Source organism: Rhodofomes roseus, assembly GCF_022264815.1.
Source record: "Rhodofomes roseus strain CIRM-BRFM 1785 chromosome Unknown C8Q71scaffold_23, whole genome shotgun sequence".
NCBI classification, from domain to species: domain Eukaryota; kingdom Fungi; phylum Basidiomycota; class Agaricomycetes; order Polyporales; family Fomitopsidaceae; genus Rhodofomes; species Rhodofomes roseus.
The window spans coordinates 88,388-107,771 of NW_025952979.1; the positions used below are offsets into that span (position 1 = coordinate 88,388).

At 55.6% G+C, this 19,384-nt stretch overlaps 6 protein-coding genes across 6 annotated transcripts; 1 reads left to right on the forward strand and 5 right to left on the reverse strand.

Moving 5' to 3' along the window:
• Positions 1-474: 474 nt before the first annotated feature.
• On the reverse strand, positions 475-2,395 carry C8Q71DRAFT_778839 (succinate dehydrogenase and fumarate r). Its single transcript, XM_047924792.1, has 6 exons — positions 2,134-2,395; positions 1,985-2,056; positions 1,368-1,551; positions 1,171-1,312; positions 992-1,115; positions 475-928 (listed from the first exon to the last, which is right to left on the reverse strand). The coding sequence occupies exons 1-6, from the start codon at positions 2,278-2,280 to the stop codon at positions 776-778; spliced, it is 822 nt and encodes a 273-aa protein (XP_047775010.1). The 5' UTR covers positions 2,281-2,395; the 3' UTR covers positions 475-775.
• A 320-nt stretch (positions 2,396-2,715) lies between these two features.
• Positions 2,716-3,949, reverse strand: C8Q71DRAFT_910337 (uncharacterized protein). Its single transcript, XM_047929084.1, has 4 exons — positions 3,640-3,949; positions 3,491-3,584; positions 3,182-3,435; positions 2,716-3,129 (listed from the first exon to the last, which is right to left on the reverse strand). Exons 1-4 carry the CDS (start codon positions 3,773-3,775, stop codon positions 2,861-2,863), a joined length of 753 nt encoding a protein of 250 aa, XP_047775011.1. The 5' UTR covers positions 3,776-3,949; the 3' UTR covers positions 2,716-2,860.
• A 1,878-nt stretch (positions 3,950-5,827) lies between these two features.
• C8Q71DRAFT_778844 (Mo25-like protein) lies at positions 5,828-7,846 on the forward strand. Its single transcript, XM_047924793.1, has 7 exons — positions 5,828-6,209; positions 6,268-6,328; positions 6,379-6,691; positions 6,740-6,872; positions 6,922-7,131; positions 7,181-7,286; positions 7,354-7,846. The coding sequence occupies exons 1-7, from the start codon at positions 6,099-6,101 to the stop codon at positions 7,407-7,409; spliced, it is 990 nt and encodes a 329-aa protein (XP_047775012.1). The 5' UTR covers positions 5,828-6,098; the 3' UTR covers positions 7,410-7,846.
• Positions 7,847-10,402: 2,556 nt separating this feature from the next.
• C8Q71DRAFT_778853 (uncharacterized protein) lies at positions 10,403-10,930 on the reverse strand. The gene has a single exon (XM_047924794.1). It carries the CDS (start codon positions 10,745-10,747, stop codon positions 10,469-10,471), a length of 279 nt encoding a protein of 92 aa, XP_047775013.1. The 5' UTR covers positions 10,748-10,930; the 3' UTR covers positions 10,403-10,468.
• A 3,865-nt stretch (positions 10,931-14,795) lies between these two features.
• C8Q71DRAFT_275114 (uncharacterized protein) lies at positions 14,796-16,882 on the reverse strand. Its single transcript, XM_047917445.1, has 4 exons — positions 16,806-16,882; positions 15,339-16,742; positions 14,968-15,276; positions 14,796-14,896 (listed from the first exon to the last, which is right to left on the reverse strand). The coding sequence occupies exons 1-4, from the start codon at positions 16,839-16,841 to the stop codon at positions 14,891-14,893; spliced, it is 1,755 nt and encodes a 584-aa protein (XP_047775014.1). The 5' UTR covers positions 16,842-16,882; the 3' UTR covers positions 14,796-14,890.
• A 630-nt stretch (positions 16,883-17,512) lies between these two features.
• Positions 17,513-18,844, reverse strand: C8Q71DRAFT_275191 (uncharacterized protein). The gene is made up of 5 exons (XM_047917446.1): positions 18,446-18,844; positions 18,336-18,380; positions 18,231-18,284; positions 18,107-18,166; positions 17,513-18,053 (listed from the first exon to the last, which is right to left on the reverse strand). The coding sequence occupies exons 1-5, from the start codon at positions 18,544-18,546 to the stop codon at positions 17,585-17,587; spliced, it is 729 nt and encodes a 242-aa protein (XP_047775015.1). The 5' UTR covers positions 18,547-18,844; the 3' UTR covers positions 17,513-17,584.
• Positions 18,845-19,384: the final 540 nt, after the last annotated feature.

Genomic DNA, 19,384 nt, shown 5'->3' on the forward strand with positions numbered 1-19,384 from the left:
ACTGACAGCTGTCTCTTTAAGTACTTGTGCAAGCAGAGGGTGTCTTAGCGATCACTTAGAGCCCGCGTACGACGCGTGGGTTTCTTAACTCGGCCTCTCCAACAGCCCGTTGTTTCCTCATAAACCATCTCGCAAACCAGAATAATCCACCTGCCGTGAAGTAACTCAAACTGTGCGCCCCGCTCGTGTCTGACGCTTGGCAGTGCTCAAACAACACTATACGGTGCGCACCTACACCTGTTTCGAGTTTGTATGTGCGCACAAATGAGTGATACCGGAGACCGAGCACTCACTTGTAGGCAAGGTTTTGCTAGTTGGATGTTCCTTCTTTGTCGGTCCGTTCGGCGCAGGTTCATTTATGTACTTGACTCGCCTCGACTGTTGTTAACGCCTGCGCAAGTTATAAGGGTGCGGTGATCGCTGAAATCAGTACACCGTGCGTTCAGAAGCTAGGACAGCCGAAGCCCACGCCTACCCCTCGAGGCATATATACTCGTCCTTCGAATCCACGTACAGTTCGATCCCTCGAATTGTAGTCCATCGACTCATCGATAAGCTCGCTATAAGAAACAACGTCGTTGATCACGTAGCTGTACATCGGTACCTCCCGTCGCTCCCCACACCAGTGATATCTCTCTTGAATAACGATATGCAGCACCGAGCATCGAACTGCGGTGTACCTGCCAATCAATAAGCGCGTGAGTTCCGCTGACAATGTTTCGATATCGGATATGAAGAGCCGTGCGTACCCTCACCCAACGAAGCGCATGCCCAACTAATCGGCAGCAAGCTCTAGCTTGATCTTCGCGATGGCCGCAGCAGGGTTCAGGCCCTTGGGGCATGTCCGGGCGCAGTTGAATATAGTGTGGCACCGGTACAGACTCATCTCGTTCTGCAATTTCTCCTTGCGTTGTGCCGAATACGTGTCCTGCACCACAATTTGATGTCAACGAACATGCTCCATCAGCGAGGTTTCACTCCTGTTACATACCCGGGAGTCTGCCATCCACCGGTAGGCGGCCATGAGGGTCGCGGGACCGAGGTACTCGTCCTGGTTCCACCAGTAACTCGGGCAGGACGTCGAGCAGCACGCACACAGGATGCACTCATACATGCTAACATCAGAACGTTAGCGGTCATGCTCAACGCGCCGAATTCATTCATACTGACCCGTCAAGTTTACGACGGTCTTCCTGCGACTGCAAGAACTCGCGGTCAGCGGGTGGGTTGTCGTTCTTGAGGTAGGGCTCGATCGACTTGTATTGCTTGTAGAATAGCGTCAAGTCAGGGACGAGGTCCTTCACAATGTACACTGCGTTGCGTTAAGCGCTGGTGCGCATGTGATGTCCAGGAGAGCTGGTACGCACTGTGAGGAAGAGGGTAGATCTTGGTATCCTTGCTTTCGTTCCTGTCGATACGGCAGAGGCAAGCGAGGGTATTCTGACCGTTGATGTTCATGGCACAGGAGCCGCAAATGCCCTCACGGCATGAACGGCGGAAAGTGAGTGTGGGGTCCGTTTCGTTCTTGATCTTAATAAGTGCGTCGAGAATCTGCAAAAGGGAGATGCCGATTAGTGAACTGTGTGCACTGCAAAGAAGCACGGAAATCAAATAGAAAGTATGGTTCATGCTTAGCCTTCATCCGCTTTGGCATTCATACTTCGACGGACATAACCACAGCGGTGTTCTTCGCGCCCGCGGAGAACGCGGTGTGAAGACCCTGTCATGGCGACTATAACCGTGACTTCCCTCGATCACCCATAAGGAGGAATGGCAGCGTTTCTGCATTACGACAGTATCACCAGAGTCGAGTCGGCGATACACGGGTCCGCCCTGGCTCGAGTTCTCGTCTTCCCCTGACAAGACCGACGATATCTCACTGTCGCTAGTCCCATACAGTCATACCGCTTTCGGCCGTGTAGCATTGACAATTGCAGACTCGAACGAGTGATAGCATGAAGAGCAAAGGACACAGTAAACTCACCATGGGACCGCACTGGTTAAGGTCAACGGTGTACGTCTGCAGCTTCGGCTTTGCTGCAGGCTCGTCCGGATTCTGAAAATGCAGACAAACAAACGGGCCGGCCTCTGTGAGTTTCTAATCGCTCAGGAGGCTGTATGCAACCGACGCACCCAGCGGTAGATCTTGAACTCCTTGTTCAAGACCGGCTTCTCTGTTGGAACCGCCTGCGCGCGTGCCGACGAGGTCGCGAACGTCCTCGCCGACGACCTGAGGACGCTGGGGCGGACGACGGACGAGCGGGCGACGAGGGACTGCATGGCGAGGAGAGAGAGGTGTGGTTGAGTGCGAAGAGTTGTGTCAGGTCGTCATTGCGGACGGTTACTCTCCCCGGACTTGTTCGGCCGTCGCCGGTCAGCCCCGGGCCAATCACATGCAGCCTTTTACCACGCTCTAACGCTGGCCCGCCTCGGCCGTCCTTCCAGCCTTTCACCCGCCATCTCCTTCCGCCCATCCCGATGTACAAATGGTACGCGGATATTGTACAGGGCTCCCGAAATTCCTTGGCAAGTAAGACGAAGCTCGCAAGATGCTGTAAGTAGGGATGTTTGTGGAGGGCACTTCAACAGTACGAGGTCATCCGACTAATTGGAGGTCCCATGCAGGCCAGGCACCATTCTGACCCAAGTCGCACTCATCCAAAGGTCAGACCTATCATGAGCAGGTTACATCGGAAAGCACGCGCGCAAGCATATAGGTTCGACCACCAATTCATTACGCGTCATCGGTCTACTCCGAATACTCATGACATGTACAATTGCAAGCGAAAGGGTAATAATCTCCAGACAAACTACGTCCGCGCAGCTGCATGCCAACCGAACAGGCAGTGTCTCTATGCTCTTAGACGTTCGCGTCGCTCCTCTGACCGTACGAGTTCTCGGGTTGTGCGAATGGGTATGGGGGCTTTGACGCGTCCTGGCTCCACGAACCCTGGTCGTACGCACTCTTCATGATCGGTGTGGCCTGCGCCTCGTACGTGGTGCGCATGTTGGAGGTCGGGGGCGGGTACGGGTTGATGCCCGGCGCGTCCTTGCCGGCGTAGTCGTTGGCAGCAGCCTCCGCCTCATCATCGAGCTGTCCGCAGTAGTCAAACACGATGGCGCAGCCGGCTGCAAGCGGGGCGTTAGCTCGAACACATGCCAACGAAATGGGGATACTGACCAATCTGGAACAGCCAGACGACGACCATGACAATGACGATGATGATACGGACAGCCTCAGAGCCCTTCTCGCAGATCCAGTGGGCGACCTGCTCTTCCTCAGTGGTAGCGGGCTGGCTGCACTTGGCCTGGTCCGTGTGGAACAGCCTCCAGCACCAGAAGATGCCGATGCCGATGGTGAAGACGGTGTTCATGGTAAGCGAGACACCGTAACCCTTGACGAAGGGCCGGACTGCTCCAATGGCTCCGATCAAACTACACATGTGCATGGTGAGCTGTCTCCGTATTTTTCACGATGAACTCGACTTACCCCATGACCGAGAAAAGGAGCATGAATGTGTACGCGAGTGCGAACAGCACAAGCCCAACAAGCTCATCCTTGCCAATGACGAGTTGTTTGATCGCTGAAGCACAATATCAGCGAGGCGCTAACATATGCGCACAACGCCGGACACTCACCATACTTGTGGACTTCAAGCCATCCAAGTACGCAGAATGCAGTACTGTACGCGATACCCAAGATAGCAGAGCAGAAGACACCGAATCTGACCGGCAGACAGCAGCAGAACTTGCGGGAGCGAAGAGTGTAGCTCATCGTGAGGATGTCGTATGCGTGTGGGTGAGATTAAATGAAGGGGTCGTCAGCCGGAGCACGCAGGTAAGGGTCGTTACAATTGCAAAAGGGAAAGAAAAAACGAAGAGACCAAAGAAAGCGGGGGACGAAGAAGTGATGGTCGAAAGGGAGGCGCAGCCTAGGGTGCCATCTCGCCGGGGGAGATGTTATATAGGTCGGCGCCTATCCCCTGTAGCGCGTTTCAGGTGCCGTATTTGATGCTGATGCTGTCCGCGGAGCAGATGCTGTGCGCCGGCAAACTGCTTTCCCCTCTGCTCATCATGTCTGTCCTATGCTCGAGCGGTTGGTCGACATCGAGGGTACTGACGAAGGACGTTACAGCACCCCACAGGACTCCCTTCCTTCGTTGCAGCGACAGAGGGGAACAGCGCGCCCTGTGAGCGTGCCGCGTCGGGGCGGTAACATCAACGATCATTCTGCGATAACTGCGGAATGTCGGGCTCGGCACATGGGCGCTCGTACGGGAGGCGATGTTCAGATCAACACACTTGACGCAAAATTGTGAGTTAGACACGTCTCTATACAGCCCTTTTGACGTCTGCCCCTTGAAAGCCGCTCGGCCTCACTAGGAACGAGTCGACGAATGAGCCAAGCACACCAGTAACGCGGGTTTGAAGTGCACCGGCTATCTCTGCTTTATGTAGGTCGTCGGTTGACGATCGATACGCTGGCAGGCCTGTGCGCTGACCGAGTCAATTGCGACGGGAGCTGTTCACGCATCTATCAGCAGTGTCAACTCGCTGCAGCAGCCTGGGCTACAGGTAACGTCTACTGGAATTTTCTGCCTGACACTCATGGGTCTTATAGGCTCTGACTCACTGGGACTACCTCATGCAACTCTGGCAAAGCCGCGACCATCACCAGTGTCATAGGCCGACTCAGTCCGCAACGAAAAAATGATGTACTATATCTGGCTCGTACGCTGAAATTATTACATTGTTGCGAGAGGTGCCTCTAGCCTCATAATGCCTTGTCTGACGCACGACGTGCTGCTAGGTGTTGCTCAGAATAGTCGCGCAGTACTCAAGCGGCTGCGACAATGTCTCTCTGATCCTCCTACGGAACTGTGACGTCGCGACTAGGTTCGACACAAACGCCTCCACGTGAAAGGTCGTGGGATGAGACTAGCGCATTGCTCCGGACGTATCAGCCTTTAGAGATCCAAAATCCACAATGGCACACATCAATGGGCCTTTTCCCCTAAAGGCCCTGGCTATAGTCGGTAGGTTGTCTATGCGGGTTGGGCGATGTCGCCGAGTTTGTGAGTCCTCCAGAAATGTCTTGCCAGGGCGTTCGCATCCAAACGATGTAATCAACAAGAGCCTAGAGGGCCCGGTAGCTAAATGGGGCTCGAGTAGAACGGTCTTAGCGTGCCGTTATGATGTATTAGTGTCCGCATCTTGCCTCGGGCGAGGGACTATAAACACGGTGATTAAAATAAAAATAATAATAAAAGAGGGCCCGGTAGCTGCGCAATGACGTCTTATGCCTGGTACGTCTACCACGAACGTTTTCTCCATATGTACGACCGGCTCTCAGAGAATGAACTCACCGTGACATAACAAGGTTTTAGGAACGTGTGGTCTTAAGAGTAGAGTCTTGTGGCGAAACTAGGGAAGCGGTCTGATCCGATATGCAGCTCTTAATTCAGGAGGCAAAGGCAAATTTTCGTTCTATCTGTAGTGTTGAGCCGTTGAGCCGTTACGCGTGAATGACAGCGAGTGTGAATTAAACATGTGTAACTTTTGCAATGTATCGGGAGCCAAGCCTCTGAGACGCGATGATAGTTTCTCGACTGTCGAGTGCGGGGCGCATAAATCCGCATATCAATTTTTACTGTACTACTGCTTTCGCCCTCAGCCACTACGCATGTCTGGTACTAACAACGTGTGCTGCGACCCCCAATAATATTACGGGGATAAGGCTCAAGCAGTCCGTTTTGCCCGGGGATGATGGCATCACGTGATGATGTAGTTGAAATGATTCGCGCGGGGAGCTTGACCAGACTTGACCTTGGCCTCCTCCTTCCCCCTTGCCTTCTTCCTCTCTCGTCGTACCTGGCCTCCAGAGCAAGCTCGCTCAGGCGAAGTGCCATCACAGCGCTGGTGCGGACAGCGTCGCTCACAGCCTCGTCGCTGCTGACTGAGAAGCGCTTGATACAGCCTGAACACCCGACCCGACCGATACGTTCCTGGCGGTTGCCGTGACGTACATTCAGCCCTCCCTGCCGGGCTACCTTCTCTTTGACCACCATCCTGCTCAGTTCGATCCTGCGTAGTACGCTATGAACTTCTTCAAGTCCAAGCCGCGCACACCGCCAGACCTCGTTCGCGGGCTTCGGGACGCATTGCCGAAGCTGGAGGCTGGGCAGCCAGGGTCGGAGGTGAGACGGAAGGTGCGTGGTATTCTCCTGGCCACTCGTCCTAAGTCCCTCACCCGTAGTCTTCTGGCAGGCTGGCGAAGAGGTCGCAAGGAACCTCCAGCAGATCAAGGCGATCTTGTACGGAGATGGCGGTCAGTGTGTCCCCAGACTGGACTGTGCGGCGTCACTCACTCCTGAAAAGACCCGCTCCCTGAGCTTGTGGCGCAACTCGCAACAGAAACATACTCAACAGATCTCCTATACCACCTTCTAGTCAGCATTCACAAGCTCGAGTTCGAGGCACGGAAGGACGTCGTGCAGATCTTCAACAACCTCCTTCGGCGGCAGATCGGCGCGCGCTTCCCAACCGTCGAGTATCTGAGTGGGAAGAAGGAGGTGCTGTTTGCAGCATTCGACGGGTATAAGAACGAGGATATCGCCCTTAACACCGGTATGATACTTCGAGAGATGCTCCGACACGAACCATTAGCGAAGATACTGCTTCACTCTGAACAGTGAGTATACCGGAGCATGCTTCATCATTGTTGCTCATTGACATGTAGGTTCTACACGTTCCCACATTACATCGAAACGACTACATTTGGCGTCTCATGCGACGCGTTCGCAAACCTGAAGGAGACGCTGACACGCCACAAGGCCATGGTGGCCGACTATCTCGACAAGAACTACGATCGTGTAAGCCTTCGTCCATGCTGTGTTCCTCGAGTCCTAACAACCGTGCTAGTTCTTCAACACGTACACCACCCTCATACGATCGGAGAACTACGTGACAAAGCGGCAGTCACTGAAACTGCTAGGCGAGATCCTGCTGGATAGGGCAAATTTCGCCGTCATGACGCGGTATATTGCGGACGAGACGAATCTCAAGATGATGATGAACCTGCTCCGGGACAAGAGCAAGAATATCCAGTTTGAGGCATTCCACGTATTCAAGGTCAGCTGCTTTACTCCGGTTGTGGCCAATTTTGTTGATCTGGTATCAGGTCTTTGTGGCAAACCCGAAGAAGCCGGAACAGATTGAGAACATCCTCCGGAGAAATAAGGACAAGCTACTGAAATTCCTCAAGGATTTCCACAACGACAAGGAAGGTGCGTTATTTTCCCGTCCATTCGCAACACCCTTTTATAGCTCGCTGACCATGCTTCCGTGTTGCAGACGAGCAATTCTCCGACGAGAAACAGTTCCTCATCGGACAAATACAGAACCTATGATAATACCCGTCCGGCTACTCGCTCTCCTTCCCTCCCCCATCGTCGGTTCCCACGCTTGTCTGTACCCTCCGGACTTTCTTGCTCATCTCGTTCGCCTCTCGCATCCCTGGACTCCTACTCATTTGCACTCCCCTGACATAATACGGCGTCCGCGTGCGCACGCCCACTTCTCTTCGTCGCGCCGGCCCCTTCGTCACCCGCCGTCCGTTGGTCACCGGCTCCCTCGTCCTGGCTGCCGCCCGCGCACCTATCGACTCACTGCATCCCATACCGCACCGCACGCTCTGTGTAGCCCGCATCTCGTGTCCCGTGTCTTCTGGAGTTTTAGCTCTCTACCTCTCTCGATCGTCCTTGTCTGAGTGTCCTGTATTATCACCGTCTTCGTTCTATCGCACGCCTATCGTGGTCAATGGTATGCATCGTCTCTAGAGCCCTCGCGTTTGTGTCGATAACGCCGGTGCAGGCGCCAATGATGCGAACGGGAGGTGCCTCCGCGTCGCCGGCGGCGTCGTGCTGTCTGTTCCGTGTGGTAATCTCGCCACTTGCGTGTGGCCGCCGATGTGGGAGGGCACATCAGGCGATGTCCGTGATACGAAATTCCCGGACGGTCAGATGTGCGCATTCCATGCGGCTCGGGTGTTGAGCTTTCAATGTGGATGCGGCGGTATGCTGTAAAGCGTAAGTTCCGAGAGGTCGCCATCTGCGGGTGGATGTGTACTGGCGTGCGAAGTAGTAGGAGGCGTGCTGCTTCGGACACCGGTTATGCCGTTGGAATTGCCTTCGATTTACGCACATTGCTGCTGACGTTGGTCACAGATGCTCATGGCGCTTCAGGGTATGCCGACTGACAGTTGCCTCGCACGGAACAATAAGGCATGAAGGTATCATGAAGCCGTTTAGCCTCAAAGCTCGAGCGGTAACCGAGAGTCCTATGCTTCTACCATCTGGACGTCAGCCACAGCTGGTGGGTACACGCATTTTCTACAGTACTCTCACAGTGACCATGCTCACCCGGCATCATCTTGTATAGACCCGGCGGTATCTTGACCTCTTCCGTGATCGTCCATGACACAGGAGGTCAGTCCAGTCTAGTGCGCCGTCGTCATATATGATCACTGGCAGGACGTAGCAGGATTCAGCGGCGAGTTTGCCCTCATCGCGACGTGACGCCCATGCGCATCTCGTTCAGAGCATTTGCCGACGCGCCCGGACCAGGGCTCTGAGCCTCTCCGAGCCTCTACCCGGAGGCCACGCGCTCGAGGCGCGCAGGGAGCCAAGCAGCTGGGTGTGCTCGTCGTGCGATTGGATAGTGGAGACGTAGGCGGAGAGGCTGGGGTAGTGCGCATCGTTCTCGAGCTACTTACATCACACGGATAGCAGACGGAGGTCAGTCCATGCTGATTCTCCTCATGGCGGGAAAGGGTTAGAAAGGGGTAAGCGACTGGCACCGAGCTCATTGACGGACGAAGCCGAGGAGGTTCGGGTCCTTGTCTTCAGTCGACGCGGAGGTTCTGAAGGGTTGGTGATCGCGAATACAGAGCGAGCTGAAGTGGCGGGCGAAACCAGTTCAAGCAAAGTCTCCAAGTATCTGCGCTGCTTGGCTTTGTGGGGCGCTGTGCCTTGGAGCAGGTCTAGAGGTTGAGCTGCAATTTTTTGGCCTTTCTTTTCGCTCCTGCGTTGGACGGCTACCTCAGATTCGAAGAAGTCAGTACATACATAAGTGAATTACTCTATAGCCGTTGAAGGCCACAACACGGTCACGTGATGCGATTAAAGCGCGGCGCGCGTCGCGCGACCTGCTCGGACAAAGTTGGTGAGCTCAAATTACATTCGTTGACCATGTACTAAGTCTTTCAAACTACTGCAGAACCGCGTCATTGCCCATCCGACATAGATCACACATTGTTAGCCACTGCTGCACACCTCCATAAATCGTCACCCCGATACGGGACTGGGTGGCGCGTATAAACGGCCACACTGTACAGATGGCGTCCACCACGTCTTACTAGCACGTCGTTTGCTTGTTGCCGCTCATAACTGCTGATATAGTTATTTTTATGCTCGTGAGCTCAGAACTAGCATGCATCCAGTTGATGCTTGCCGTCGGTAGCAGTGGCCCGGGGAGGTTGGTACCATTTACTGCTGCCTCAACGGTACGTGATCTACCCATGCATGCTCAAAGGTCGCCGCTGTACTGATATTAAGGACGCACCGTGTGTGCACCAGCGGTAGATGCGTAAAATAGTCCTGCCACCAAAGCGACATTGGCAGGGCCCAGCGACTCGAATGTGGACTCTATGGTCGAGGATGTGCCTGATCTTCCTTCAGGCGGTTGCGTAGAACGTCAAACGGGCGCTGACAAAGTACTCTAGAGCTCTATGGTGCGCTTTTGCGTACCCAGCTATTTGCTCTCGCCCTGTAAGCTTAGTTCTGCCAGTACATGGTGAACTCCAAGAAAGCTTAAGCTGTATACTAGCGGTGATCGTGTGGTGCCAACCGGAACCGCTGCGCAGTTCTATATACGATTATATACCCATGCCTACTTTATATAAGCTAGCAGAACAAGAGAAGCCTGGCCGCAGGAACCATTTACAAGCTGGGCGCTGTCACCTGTCGCAACATTCGACTCGATTTCACGGTACCTTCCTTATACGGCAGCTTGCTTGCCTTTTCCGTCCCAAGTTCGTTTCTTTCGTCATACGTCCTGACCTTCGCTCATCGTTGGCTCATCGGTTCTAATAATAAGTTCGAGCGTATGAACGAGCTCCACTCTTGACCGCGTCTCTGTACGTATATAAAGCCTGCGCCGCTGGCACTCTGTCGAATCCCCTCTCGCCCTCAGGCTCCTCAGCCTCGGTAGCTAATTGACGCACCGACTTCGCGCTGGACCCTCCTCCTCCTCCTCCTCCTCCTCGCGCGAACGCACGAAAGTCGTCGTTCGAGTCCCCTTCCTGACGCTTATCTTCACCGAATGGCGGGCGACTCGGGCGCTTGCTTCTCCCCAACGTAGGAAACCAGATTTAAGCGCGCTTACCAACTCAACTGTTGCGCTCACCGTCTCAGACGGCGAGCTTCATGCCTCCCCGTAGCGCGGCACCATCCGAGACCCCGACTCGATACACGCGGACAACAGCTAAAAGCCTCACCAAGCCACGCGCGTACTCCAATGCGTCCAACGCAAGCGGTGTGACGACCGTCGTGCCCGCCAGGAGTCCAAGCAACACCTCACGTTCGCCCAACACGGCGCCCAACACGGCGCCCATGCCGTCCGACGCGAACAAGAAGAGCAAGAGTATGCCTATGATACCCACCGCAGGCGGAGTCCGCAGGAACACCATGCTCTCGCCGCCGTCTACGTTCCCGCGCACCGACCAGTCGACGCCCAGCGTGTCTCCCTCCGCGTCGACGAACCGAAAGCCGGCCGCAACCCGACAGCTCAGTGCGCCTGCCCAGAAAGCGCAATCTGTTGCACCGGCGCGCCGCACCACGCGCTCGACGTCTGTCTCGGTGTTTGGTACGGCCGCGTCTGAGACTGCTGGCAAGCCTTCGCCTCCCACGCAGCGCATACGCGTCATGTCCACGCCGCGCCTGCTGACTTCCCAGAAGAAGACTGAGTCGCCTGCCGCGGAGTCTCCGTCCATTATGCTCACATCGCCCAGCATGAAGGGCACCAAGTCACGCACGACCACGCCCAAGGCGACACCCACGAGGCCGACGGGACCCCCGAAGTCGCCAACGCCGACGAGGTCGAAGACTACGCCCAGCGTGAAGGCGTCGCCGAGCACGCCTGCGAAGAGCGTCGCGTCGTCGAAGCGGCCTGCAAGCGCGGCACGTGGGGAGACGCCGCTGCGCCCGCTTTCGCTCATGCCCGGGTTGGGCGAGGAGGACGAGTCGTTCTCGATGTGGGATGGGGATGACATGACGCTCGATATGGTCACAGACGTGAACGATCGGGACGTTGACGAGGAGGTACGTGGCATGCTAACTCGTCTGCGTACGCGTACCAATGCTCGCACAGATGGAGAGCGCACTGCAGGCAGTGCAGACGCTCTACGCGCGCAAGCTGCTCCACTACAAGCGACTTCTCGAGCGCGCACAGGCGTCGACCGCCGCGCAGCTGCACGCGCTCCAGGCCGAGGTGCGTATGCTGCGTGAGAGGGAGCGCGAGAAGGAGCAGGGTGGCGTGGTCGTGACCGATCCCGACGCAGACGGGTTCTGCGTGTGCGGCGGGAAACGGCGGAAGGAGTATTGGAGTGGGTACCGCGGGAGCGAGGATGACGGCGTCGCGGGCGAGGTGGATCTGGCGACGGCACTGAGAGGCGACGGCAGTGGCAGCTTCAATGAGATGGAGGTGCGCAGGGCGGTGCGGGGCCTGAACAGGGACGACAGGATGCGGCTGTGAGTGTCCACCGATGTGCGCACTGTGGACGGTACTGACATAAACCCAGGATCGCGCTCATACTGGACTCGTGCATGCCCGGTGACATTCGGCTGCAGATCCTCCTACTGGAGAAGTACGCCAAGTCGACTTTCGATATCATCGGGAACCTCGCGCCGGACTTGGTGTTCAAGGTGTTCAAGTGGCTTACTGTGCAAGAGCTGCTCGGTGTGGAGATTGTGAGAGGCTCGCTCATGCTGATGACAATCAGCCGTTGACTTGTCGTCGTCCAGGTCTCCAAGAAATGGCAAGAGATGGTGCACCTCCCAGCCCTGTGGAAGTACCACTGCCTGCGGATCACCGCGACAGACCCGATGCCTGTGCGGCCGCCATCGAAACCGGAAGGCTGGGAGCCGCTGTACCGCTCGTTGCACCACCGCGAGTCGAACTTCCGGAATGCGCTCCCGCAGCGCGTGCGCTTCCTCAACGGACACACGAACTACTGCACTACGCTGCTGCTGCGCGGGAAGCGTCTGATCTCCGGCTCGTATGACGAGACGATCCGCTTCTGGGACGTCGACACGGGCGAGATGAAGAAGTGTCTGCAGGTCAAGAAGCCTGTCAGCTGCGTCGACTTTCTGGCGGACGAGGGTGAGTGTCGGATCTGTGGACGGGCTTTCCTGTCTGATCGACCTTAACCTCGACAGAGGTTTTCGTTGTTGGCTTCCATGATGTTGGGTGCGTATTCCTGTTCAGTCGCGATGCCATCTTTCGTCTCTAATCTATGCGGCTGCCAGGCGCGTTCACCTCTTCTCTTCGCTCACCTTTACTCCCCTGCAACAACTCGCCGGGCATCTGAACGGTATCCGTGCTGTCGCGCTGTCTTCGAAAAACCTCGTGTCCGCCGGTGCCGACAAGGCGCTTGTATGCTGGGACTGGCGCGCGGGTACTAAGATCGTTCGGTTCGGGCAACAGACGACCGTCAATATAGGTGTACAGATTATTGGCAGTAGTTCAGGGCAGGAAGGCGAGAGGGTGGTGAGCGTGACGATTGACGGAATCGTTCGCGTCTTCTCCATCAGTAAGTCACAAAACCATTCAGAGGGACCATAATCTGAAGCACCTACCACCCAGAGCGTCGGGAGATGATGTCTCAGTTCAAGCTGGCGGAGTTGGGTATTAGCGATCCGGTGCTCAACGCGAAGCTGTTCAACGTCGGGAAAGCACCTGACAACATGCTCCAGTATGTCTCGCTGGTCTCTTCCTCATGTATGATTGTTGACCCTCTACATAGATGGTTCGCAGCAAAAGGTACTCAGATGACTGTTGGTGCTCCTCTCTTGTTTCGCTGTATACATAGTTCATCTCATCATTCTCCTAGTGTGCCACGAAATCCGTCATCTTGCACCTCCAATGGACTGAAGAGGATGAGCCTGCGCAACCTGCCACCGCTACCGGCTCTGCAGACCCCTCTCGCCCCATCTCTCCTCTCACTCCGAGCGCACTCAGTCCTGGCTCCCGCCCCGGCATCTCACCTATCCTCGCGCGTTCGACGTCTTCGCTTGCCACCCCGCGTCGGCAGACGCTCTCTATCTCAGGTGGGGTCAAGTCGCCACTGGCCAACTCTACGGCAGGGTCGCTCAGCCTCAAGGGCCGGCTCTCGCTCAACACGGGTCCGGGCTCGCCGCAGACACCTATGACGCCTATGAGCCCGTCACCGAGGACAGGCACGCCCGTCTCGTCTGGCCCAGGCTTTGCGATACGATTCGGGCGCGCGGCTGTCCTCACCGCACCGCCTAAGCTGGTGGCGGTTGTGGAGACTACAGATATTGCGGTGGGTGCGGTGGATCCGAAGAAGAGACGTGTCGTGACGGCGACGCGGTTCAGCACGCGTGCAGGCGCGAACAAGACGGTGCGTTGATCCCGCGTCATTCGATGTGATGCTAAGCGTGCTGGTCGTACGCATAGATCTACATGTCGACGCATCGCGATAAGACACAGACAGCGAAGACGTCGGATGAGGACGATGAGGAGCCTCAGCAGGAGCGCACGCCGTCGCCGTCGTCTGGCGTGGACTTCGACAAAGAGATCCTTCCGCTGACGGGCGCGTGGGCGGCACTCGCGGAAGGAGATAATGTTAGCTCCGCGGGTGTGAAGGGTCTGCTGGGCCAGCTGCCCGCCAAATTTCAGGGCTTGGCGACCCCGGAAAAGAACCCAATGAGTATGCAGCTGAGCCACGAAGAGGTCGTCGTCGGCTGCGCGGATGGGACAATTTAGTAAGTCTTCATGGTAATGGCGTTATCGGCCACTGTTGATTGTGTCGATATGTAGCGTCATGAACTTCGTTGGACATGAGTATCGCAAGGAGAAGGAGAGGCACGTGGAGGACGACGCGGAGGAGACGGGGACTGAGAGCTCGGAGGGCTCGCCGCAAGAGTACTGATTTGACATATCTATTCCCACTCCTGAGTACGTCCATTCCCGATGTTCGCCGTTAACGACTTGCGCTTACCTGCAAATATCTCTGTAGTTGTATCGCTTTGTCGCAAACTCGCTGTGAACTTCTATGCCTTGTTCTTGGACTTGATCTGTGCTTGGCACATCGATAACCTAGGTGCCTTTGCCTAATAGTTGTGTCTACCTGCCGTTGCGGCCTGCCTTGCGATGTTTCTCTTCTGAACATCGGTACCACTCCTTAACATCAATGGAAACTATGCCACTACGTCGCGCAAACAAGGTCACAGCCTTGGGTGCTGGCTCTTTGGTAGCAATAGGGTCGGAGTACATCCAGCCCCCTTCACACGTCGTCTGATTCATACTGTTTTGTAAAGCTTCGTCGCTGGCGGGACAACTGATGGACATTGCAAGCGGGTTCGACTTCCAACACGGTAGATATTCGATGGAGTAACGAGTTGCTCAGAATGCGGGAATCTAACTTACCACCGCGGTCAGGGCGAATTTTCACGCCAGATATCTGGAGAAAGCCCGGATATCCAACATACTCACGAAGTATTCACAGCAGAGAAGAAAACAAGATCCGGGCTCTTTCAATTGCTCTCGAAAAAATGATGACAATGCCACCTGGTCCCCAAGCCGTGTTGAATCACTCCTACTTAAGTGAAGGAATATCGCATTACATCAGTGACGATGACACATGGGACGAGAGCAACCATGACTCACCTCACCGTGTACAGTTAATGCATACACTGAAGAGCACCATTGAGGCTGGACTGGGAGGGGCGCCAGTTGTCCGTGGCGAGCTGCAGATTGTTCATGGAGGGGATCTTGTTGAATGAAGTCCATGTCAACCCGAGACATGGATACGAAGATCTTCAGAAAGCCCGTGTCCCGGCGATCGCCGTCTTTCAGCTCGAACTTCAAGGGGTCTATTCCACCCTCACCATAGCCGATGGTCAAAATGTTATCCTTCCGTTGTCGTTTCGGTAGGGGCCGCCACTCTGCGTCGTAGCTGTCAGGCGGATACCATTTCTGGGCAACACCGGCGTCGCCGATCAATTCTCTATCGTGGCGAGACAATAAGAAGCACATACCTGGATGCCGCAATCGTTGGGATCGAAGTAGAAGACATAAACAAACAAAGGATAGTCGGATTCATTGCGCACGGCCAGACCATAGTATGCAGTGATGTCTTCAATGATTGCTTCCTTCTCCAGTTTTTCGAAAGCATACTTCGATTCGGAGTCGCGCGGATGCACCTTCTGTGCCCAAGGTGGTAACCCCATCGGCTTGACGTCCTCGAATAAGTCCGCGCCCTCGGGCTCCAGCAGAGGCTGTATCAGGCCCACATCCGTCTCCTTGAGACGATACAACTCTACCCTGACCTTGAGCTGTTGTCTAATGGCCTCGACAGTGTTATATCGATACATATGGAAGTTCCAGTGCGCTACATGCCCGAGGATGTCCCACGGGTCCACGGTGGTGACGTTCAGCGTCAGACTTGACGCTTTGGCATATCGTGCAGTGAGAGGGTCGAACCGTGTCAGGATCCAGTTGGTCCCGGACTCGTCCAGCTCGAGGGAGACGTCGCACTTCCGCCTGTCGTAGACCACAGAAAAGGCGAAGGAGCCTCCCGCATTCAAGTTGGCTGGCAGCTCAACGCCTGGTGAGGTCCAGACGTGCATCGTCTCCGGTGACCAGCGCAACACGATGGCTCGCATATCGTCTGTGAGTTCGACAACATCAGGAGGCGGAACATCTGCGTCCCAGATCGCAGTACACTTGCAACGATCGCTCCATACTTCTTTGGCCTCGAGGATGACGACGCCCTGCCGAAGTGCAGAGACGCCATCTGCGGATATGTCAACGACAGCGAAGCGTGAGCCCTCCATAACACCGACAGCACTGCCAGCGTATACCCAGAACTCTCCTTTTCTCTGCGTAACCGCGTATTTCGGCTCTCGTTTCCTGCCCCTAGCGAGACTGAATAGCAGGCGATCCTTGTTATATCCCTCGCAGATGGGATGCTGCTTGTCGAGCGAAGCTCCATAGAGCTGAACAGCCCCTCCGCTCTCCTTCGCCAGACGCTCTGTTAGATCCGCGTATGTGAGCTCGCTGAGCTGTGTCCCTTCATGCGCTCTCCGGAGAAATGCGAGAAGGTAGAGGGTGAATAACCCGCGAGTGACTGACTCCTCCGACGGCACAGTGACGTCACCCTCGGAACGTAGGGCGACACGGTTCTCGATCGCCTTTTCCTCCGGGAGACAAGCCGCCAGAAGGACGTGCGAGCGCATCGCGGGCCATGCGAAGCCGGTCGGTGCCTGCGGCGTCACGTCGCGCCCGACGGCTTCGCCATCATGCCAACTGCGTATATGCTGGTCAAGCGTTTCCGGGAGAGGGACATGAGTTTCATCATCAAACAGTGCGCGGGGAGTGCCATTCGGTCCCGGGCCATCCCTGCCCATACCGCCAGAGTGACAGCAATCCAAGATCGCGATCTGGTGTCGACAATACGTCAGCAAAGTAGCTCGTGACAAATGGAACACATAGGGTGGACGTACTATGTTGTCACCCTTCTGCGATGCTAGTTGCCTCATGAGCGCGTCGAACGTCAGATCTGGGATGCCCTCGATCGAGGACATATCGAAAATGGAAAGTACGCCCCTACGGGTCCGGACCGCACTACGGACCGTACGCGCACGTGACCATACTGTCACACACACAACACGCGTATATCCCGCCCTTCTTGCAGCATTTCTCACTGCTGCACGCATCGCAATTGAAGAGGATTTGCGAGCAGATACTACCACTAGTATTTGGGCGGCGGTAGGTGGAACGGTGACTCAGTGAGATGGTAAGTATGCATAAAGGGCAGGCCCGCCACATGCTTACGTAACTGTACCGCATACACTCGCGCTACCCTAAGTATACCACCGTACTCGATTCTCAGTGTTCACTCCTGGTTGTATTTCCCTGTTATTGCAACTACTACTGCGATGGACGAGGCCGCTTGAGGGCACAACGGACAGGTAAGTCAAAATTGAACTGTGACTGTCCGCTTTGGGACATGTCATGGCAGCTGTCACGTGTGTGACGCGGGCGCTCTGCGCGTAACAGCCTGTGACGGCATGCACACAGTGTTGTACTGGACCCATACAGTCTCCTATGCTGATTGGATGATTTTCAGCCACTCTTGAGGAAGTTCATGGTCTCTATACATCAGAATACAGTGCACAAGTGTCGAGCTTTGCCACGAAACAGCGGGCAAAAGTGCACTTGCCATATTAGGCAGGCGCGGACTACGGTCGGCGGCTATTTCCGTAGGGGCGTAGTTTCCAATTTACCGATCTTCTGCCTCGATCCGTTCTCCGGATTTCGAATCCGTCATGCGCTCATCGCACGGACAGATTGTTTCGATCTCTCTGCCGTCCGCGACCCAGCTTGCGGGTGCTGGTCTTCGGGCACCGTGACCAGCGTAATAGAACATGATCAAGTCGTCCTTCCTGATGTCGGGGTTATCGATGAGCTTTGCGTATATCGCGTTGAGAATTGCGTCGCGCGTTGCTTCTCCATTCGTAAGGGTGTAGATCTGCGTCTCTGGAACACCGCGGGTCTTGACGGTGAAGTCGCGGAAGTCTTCTGCATCACGAACACAGCCGGATAGATTGTTGATACTGCTGTGCTGGTACTCGTCGATCGCAACGATGAGCGCGAAGGCACGAGGCTTCCAAACCGCGGCGGCATCTACGGTTTCCGGGCTGCTTTCTGCAGCAGCATCTACGGCAGACGGGAACCCGGCCGCTTGTGCGCTGTCAACGCAGCGTCAACGTGCACCGATTTTCGTATTGAAGGGAAATCGTACTCAGGTGATCCCGTGCTAGTGTCTATGACGGGTGCATCGGAAGAGCGGGACTCGATCGCACTACAGGTGAACATCAGTTCTGATCAACAGAACGAGTGGAAATAATTTGTACAGAGCATCTCACCTTGACTCGGGATCGTCATGGGGCGCGGAATCAGAGGTAGGCACAGGTTGCTCCCTGACCGTGACAAGGTTAGTCTCTCAGATCCTGTCAGACCCAAAGACTCACCGTCGCGGTTGATCCTCATGCACCAGCGTCAGAGCGTCCTTCGGTCTGGGCCGACAGAGTTCAGCGTGCAGTCTAGTACGCCAAAAGAGGCAAGAGACAGGCTTGTTTACCTAGTATTTACGGCCTGCAGTGACCGCTGGAGATAATTTAGGCATGTAATGAGACATCGTATAAGCAGATCGAGGCAATGAGTGATAGCTTGAAGCAGCATTGCTCAGACGCGGCAACACTTGGCAGTGTTGTGAGGTAGAACCTGAACAGTTGGAGGCTTTACATCCTCGACAGCTCCGGCTGGTCTCGTATTGAACAAAGCGGTCGCCCGACACATGGCATACACCGAGGCGGTCGGACCACTCAATCTGAGTGACGAAGTTCGAGATACCCACAGCCTCGGGCGACGATGGCGCATCCGTCAAAGGGTGCTTTGATATCGCAACACAATGACGGATTGAGGAAGCGGATGTCAAGCGGTTCGCGAGCGGACGGACCTATCCCTGCTGCTGTGTGAATGCGTCTCTAGCCGCATGCCGAGGACCACAGAACAAACTTTCGCGACGCGTTTGGAACAGTCTTGGCCAGGGCGATCCCTGGTCCCCGGTCACGCCCGCGGACAGGAGTGCGCAAACATCGCTGTAATGTTGCGCGTGTCCGGAAGGGGGTTACACTCCGTTTGCGTCTGGCGCTCTGGACAAAACATCCGGCGGCCCCATGGCTACAGATGCTGAGAACATCCGCTTTTGCGACGACGGGAGCAGGTGCTCCTCGGGCTCGTCAGCTGTTCGGGCTCGAAGCTTCGACGTGCAGAGACATAACCATACCGGACAATCTAGTGCGGTTTGACGGGTGGTACTGTATACGTGCTGTGGCCTACTGCATCTATGATACCACAATGAGTAGGTGAGCATGAGAGTGCGAAGCGTGCCACGGACCCTACGTAGGTAGACGCTCCGCATCTGGGTCCAACTTTGCCCATCCAGCCTATCGCCTCTGTACCTACTAAACGGGATACCAAGTGAGCGCAACGCTTGTCCGGCTGTGCTGTCAGTGTC

What these genes read in the sequence shown, in the direction of transcription:
- C8Q71DRAFT_778839 (XM_047924792.1), bottom strand. Translation starts at nt 2,280, where the DNA reads ATGCAGTCCCTCGTCGCCCGCTCGTCCGTCGTCCGCCCCAGCGTCCTC. An exon ending in TTAACCAGTGCGGTCCCATG is followed by an intron (nt 1,552 to 1,984) that starts GTGAGTTTACTG and finishes TCCCTTTTGCAG; the next exon opens with ATTCTCGACGCACTTATTAA. An exon ending in GATCTACCCTCTTCCTCACA is followed by an intron (nt 1,313 to 1,367) that starts GTGCGTACCAGC and finishes AACGCAACGCAG; the next exon opens with TGTACATTGTGAAGGACCTC.
- C8Q71DRAFT_910337 (XM_047929084.1), bottom strand. Translation starts at nt 3,775, where the DNA reads ATGAGCTACACTCTTCGCTCCCGCAAGTTCTGCTGCTGTCTGCCGGTC. An exon ending in CTCCTTTTCTCGGTCATGGG is followed by an intron (nt 3,436 to 3,490) that starts GTAAGTCGAGTT and finishes GCACATGTGTAG; the next exon opens with TTTGATCGGAGCCATTGGAG. An exon ending in CGTCTGGCTGTTCCAGATTG is followed by an intron (nt 3,130 to 3,181) that starts GTCAGTATCCCC and finishes CCCCGCTTGCAG; the next exon opens with CCGGCTGCGCCATCGTGTTT.
- C8Q71DRAFT_778844 (XM_047924793.1), top strand. Translation starts at nt 6,099, where the DNA reads ATGAACTTCTTCAAGTCCAAGCCGCGCACACCGCCAGACCTCGTTCGC. An exon ending in GGTCGGAGGTGAGACGGAAG is followed by an intron (nt 6,210 to 6,267) that starts GTGCGTGGTATT and finishes GTCTTCTGGCAG; the next exon opens with GCTGGCGAAGAGGTCGCAAG. An exon ending in TCGACAAGAACTACGATCGT is followed by an intron (nt 6,873 to 6,921) that starts GTAAGCCTTCGT and finishes CAACCGTGCTAG; the next exon opens with TTCTTCAACACGTACACCAC.
- C8Q71DRAFT_778853 (XM_047924794.1), bottom strand. Translation starts at nt 10,747, where the DNA reads ATGGTGTTCCTGCGGACTCCGCCTGCGGTGGGTATCATAGGCATACTC.
- C8Q71DRAFT_275114 (XM_047917445.1), bottom strand. Translation starts at nt 16,841, where the DNA reads ATGAGGCAACTAGCATCGCAGAAGGGTGACAACATA. An exon ending in CGCAGAAGGGTGACAACATA is followed by an intron (nt 16,743 to 16,805) that starts GTACGTCCACCC and finishes TGTCGACACCAG; the next exon opens with ATCGCGATCTTGGATTGCTG. An exon ending in CCAACGATTGCGGCATCCAG is followed by an intron (nt 15,277 to 15,338) that starts GTATGTGCTTCT and finishes GGTGTTGCCCAG; the next exon opens with AAATGGTATCCGCCTGACAG.
- C8Q71DRAFT_275191 (XM_047917446.1), bottom strand. Translation starts at nt 18,546, where the DNA reads ATGCTGCTTCAAGCTATCACTCATTGCCTCGATCTGCTTATACGATGT. An exon ending in CTGCAGGCCGTAAATACTAG is followed by an intron (nt 18,381 to 18,445) that starts GTAAACAAGCCT and finishes CTGTCGGCCCAG; the next exon opens with ACCGAAGGACGCTCTGACGC. An exon ending in CATGAGGATCAACCGCGACG is followed by an intron (nt 18,285 to 18,335) that starts GTGAGTCTTTGG and finishes TGTCACGGTCAG; the next exon opens with GGAGCAACCTGTGCCTACCT.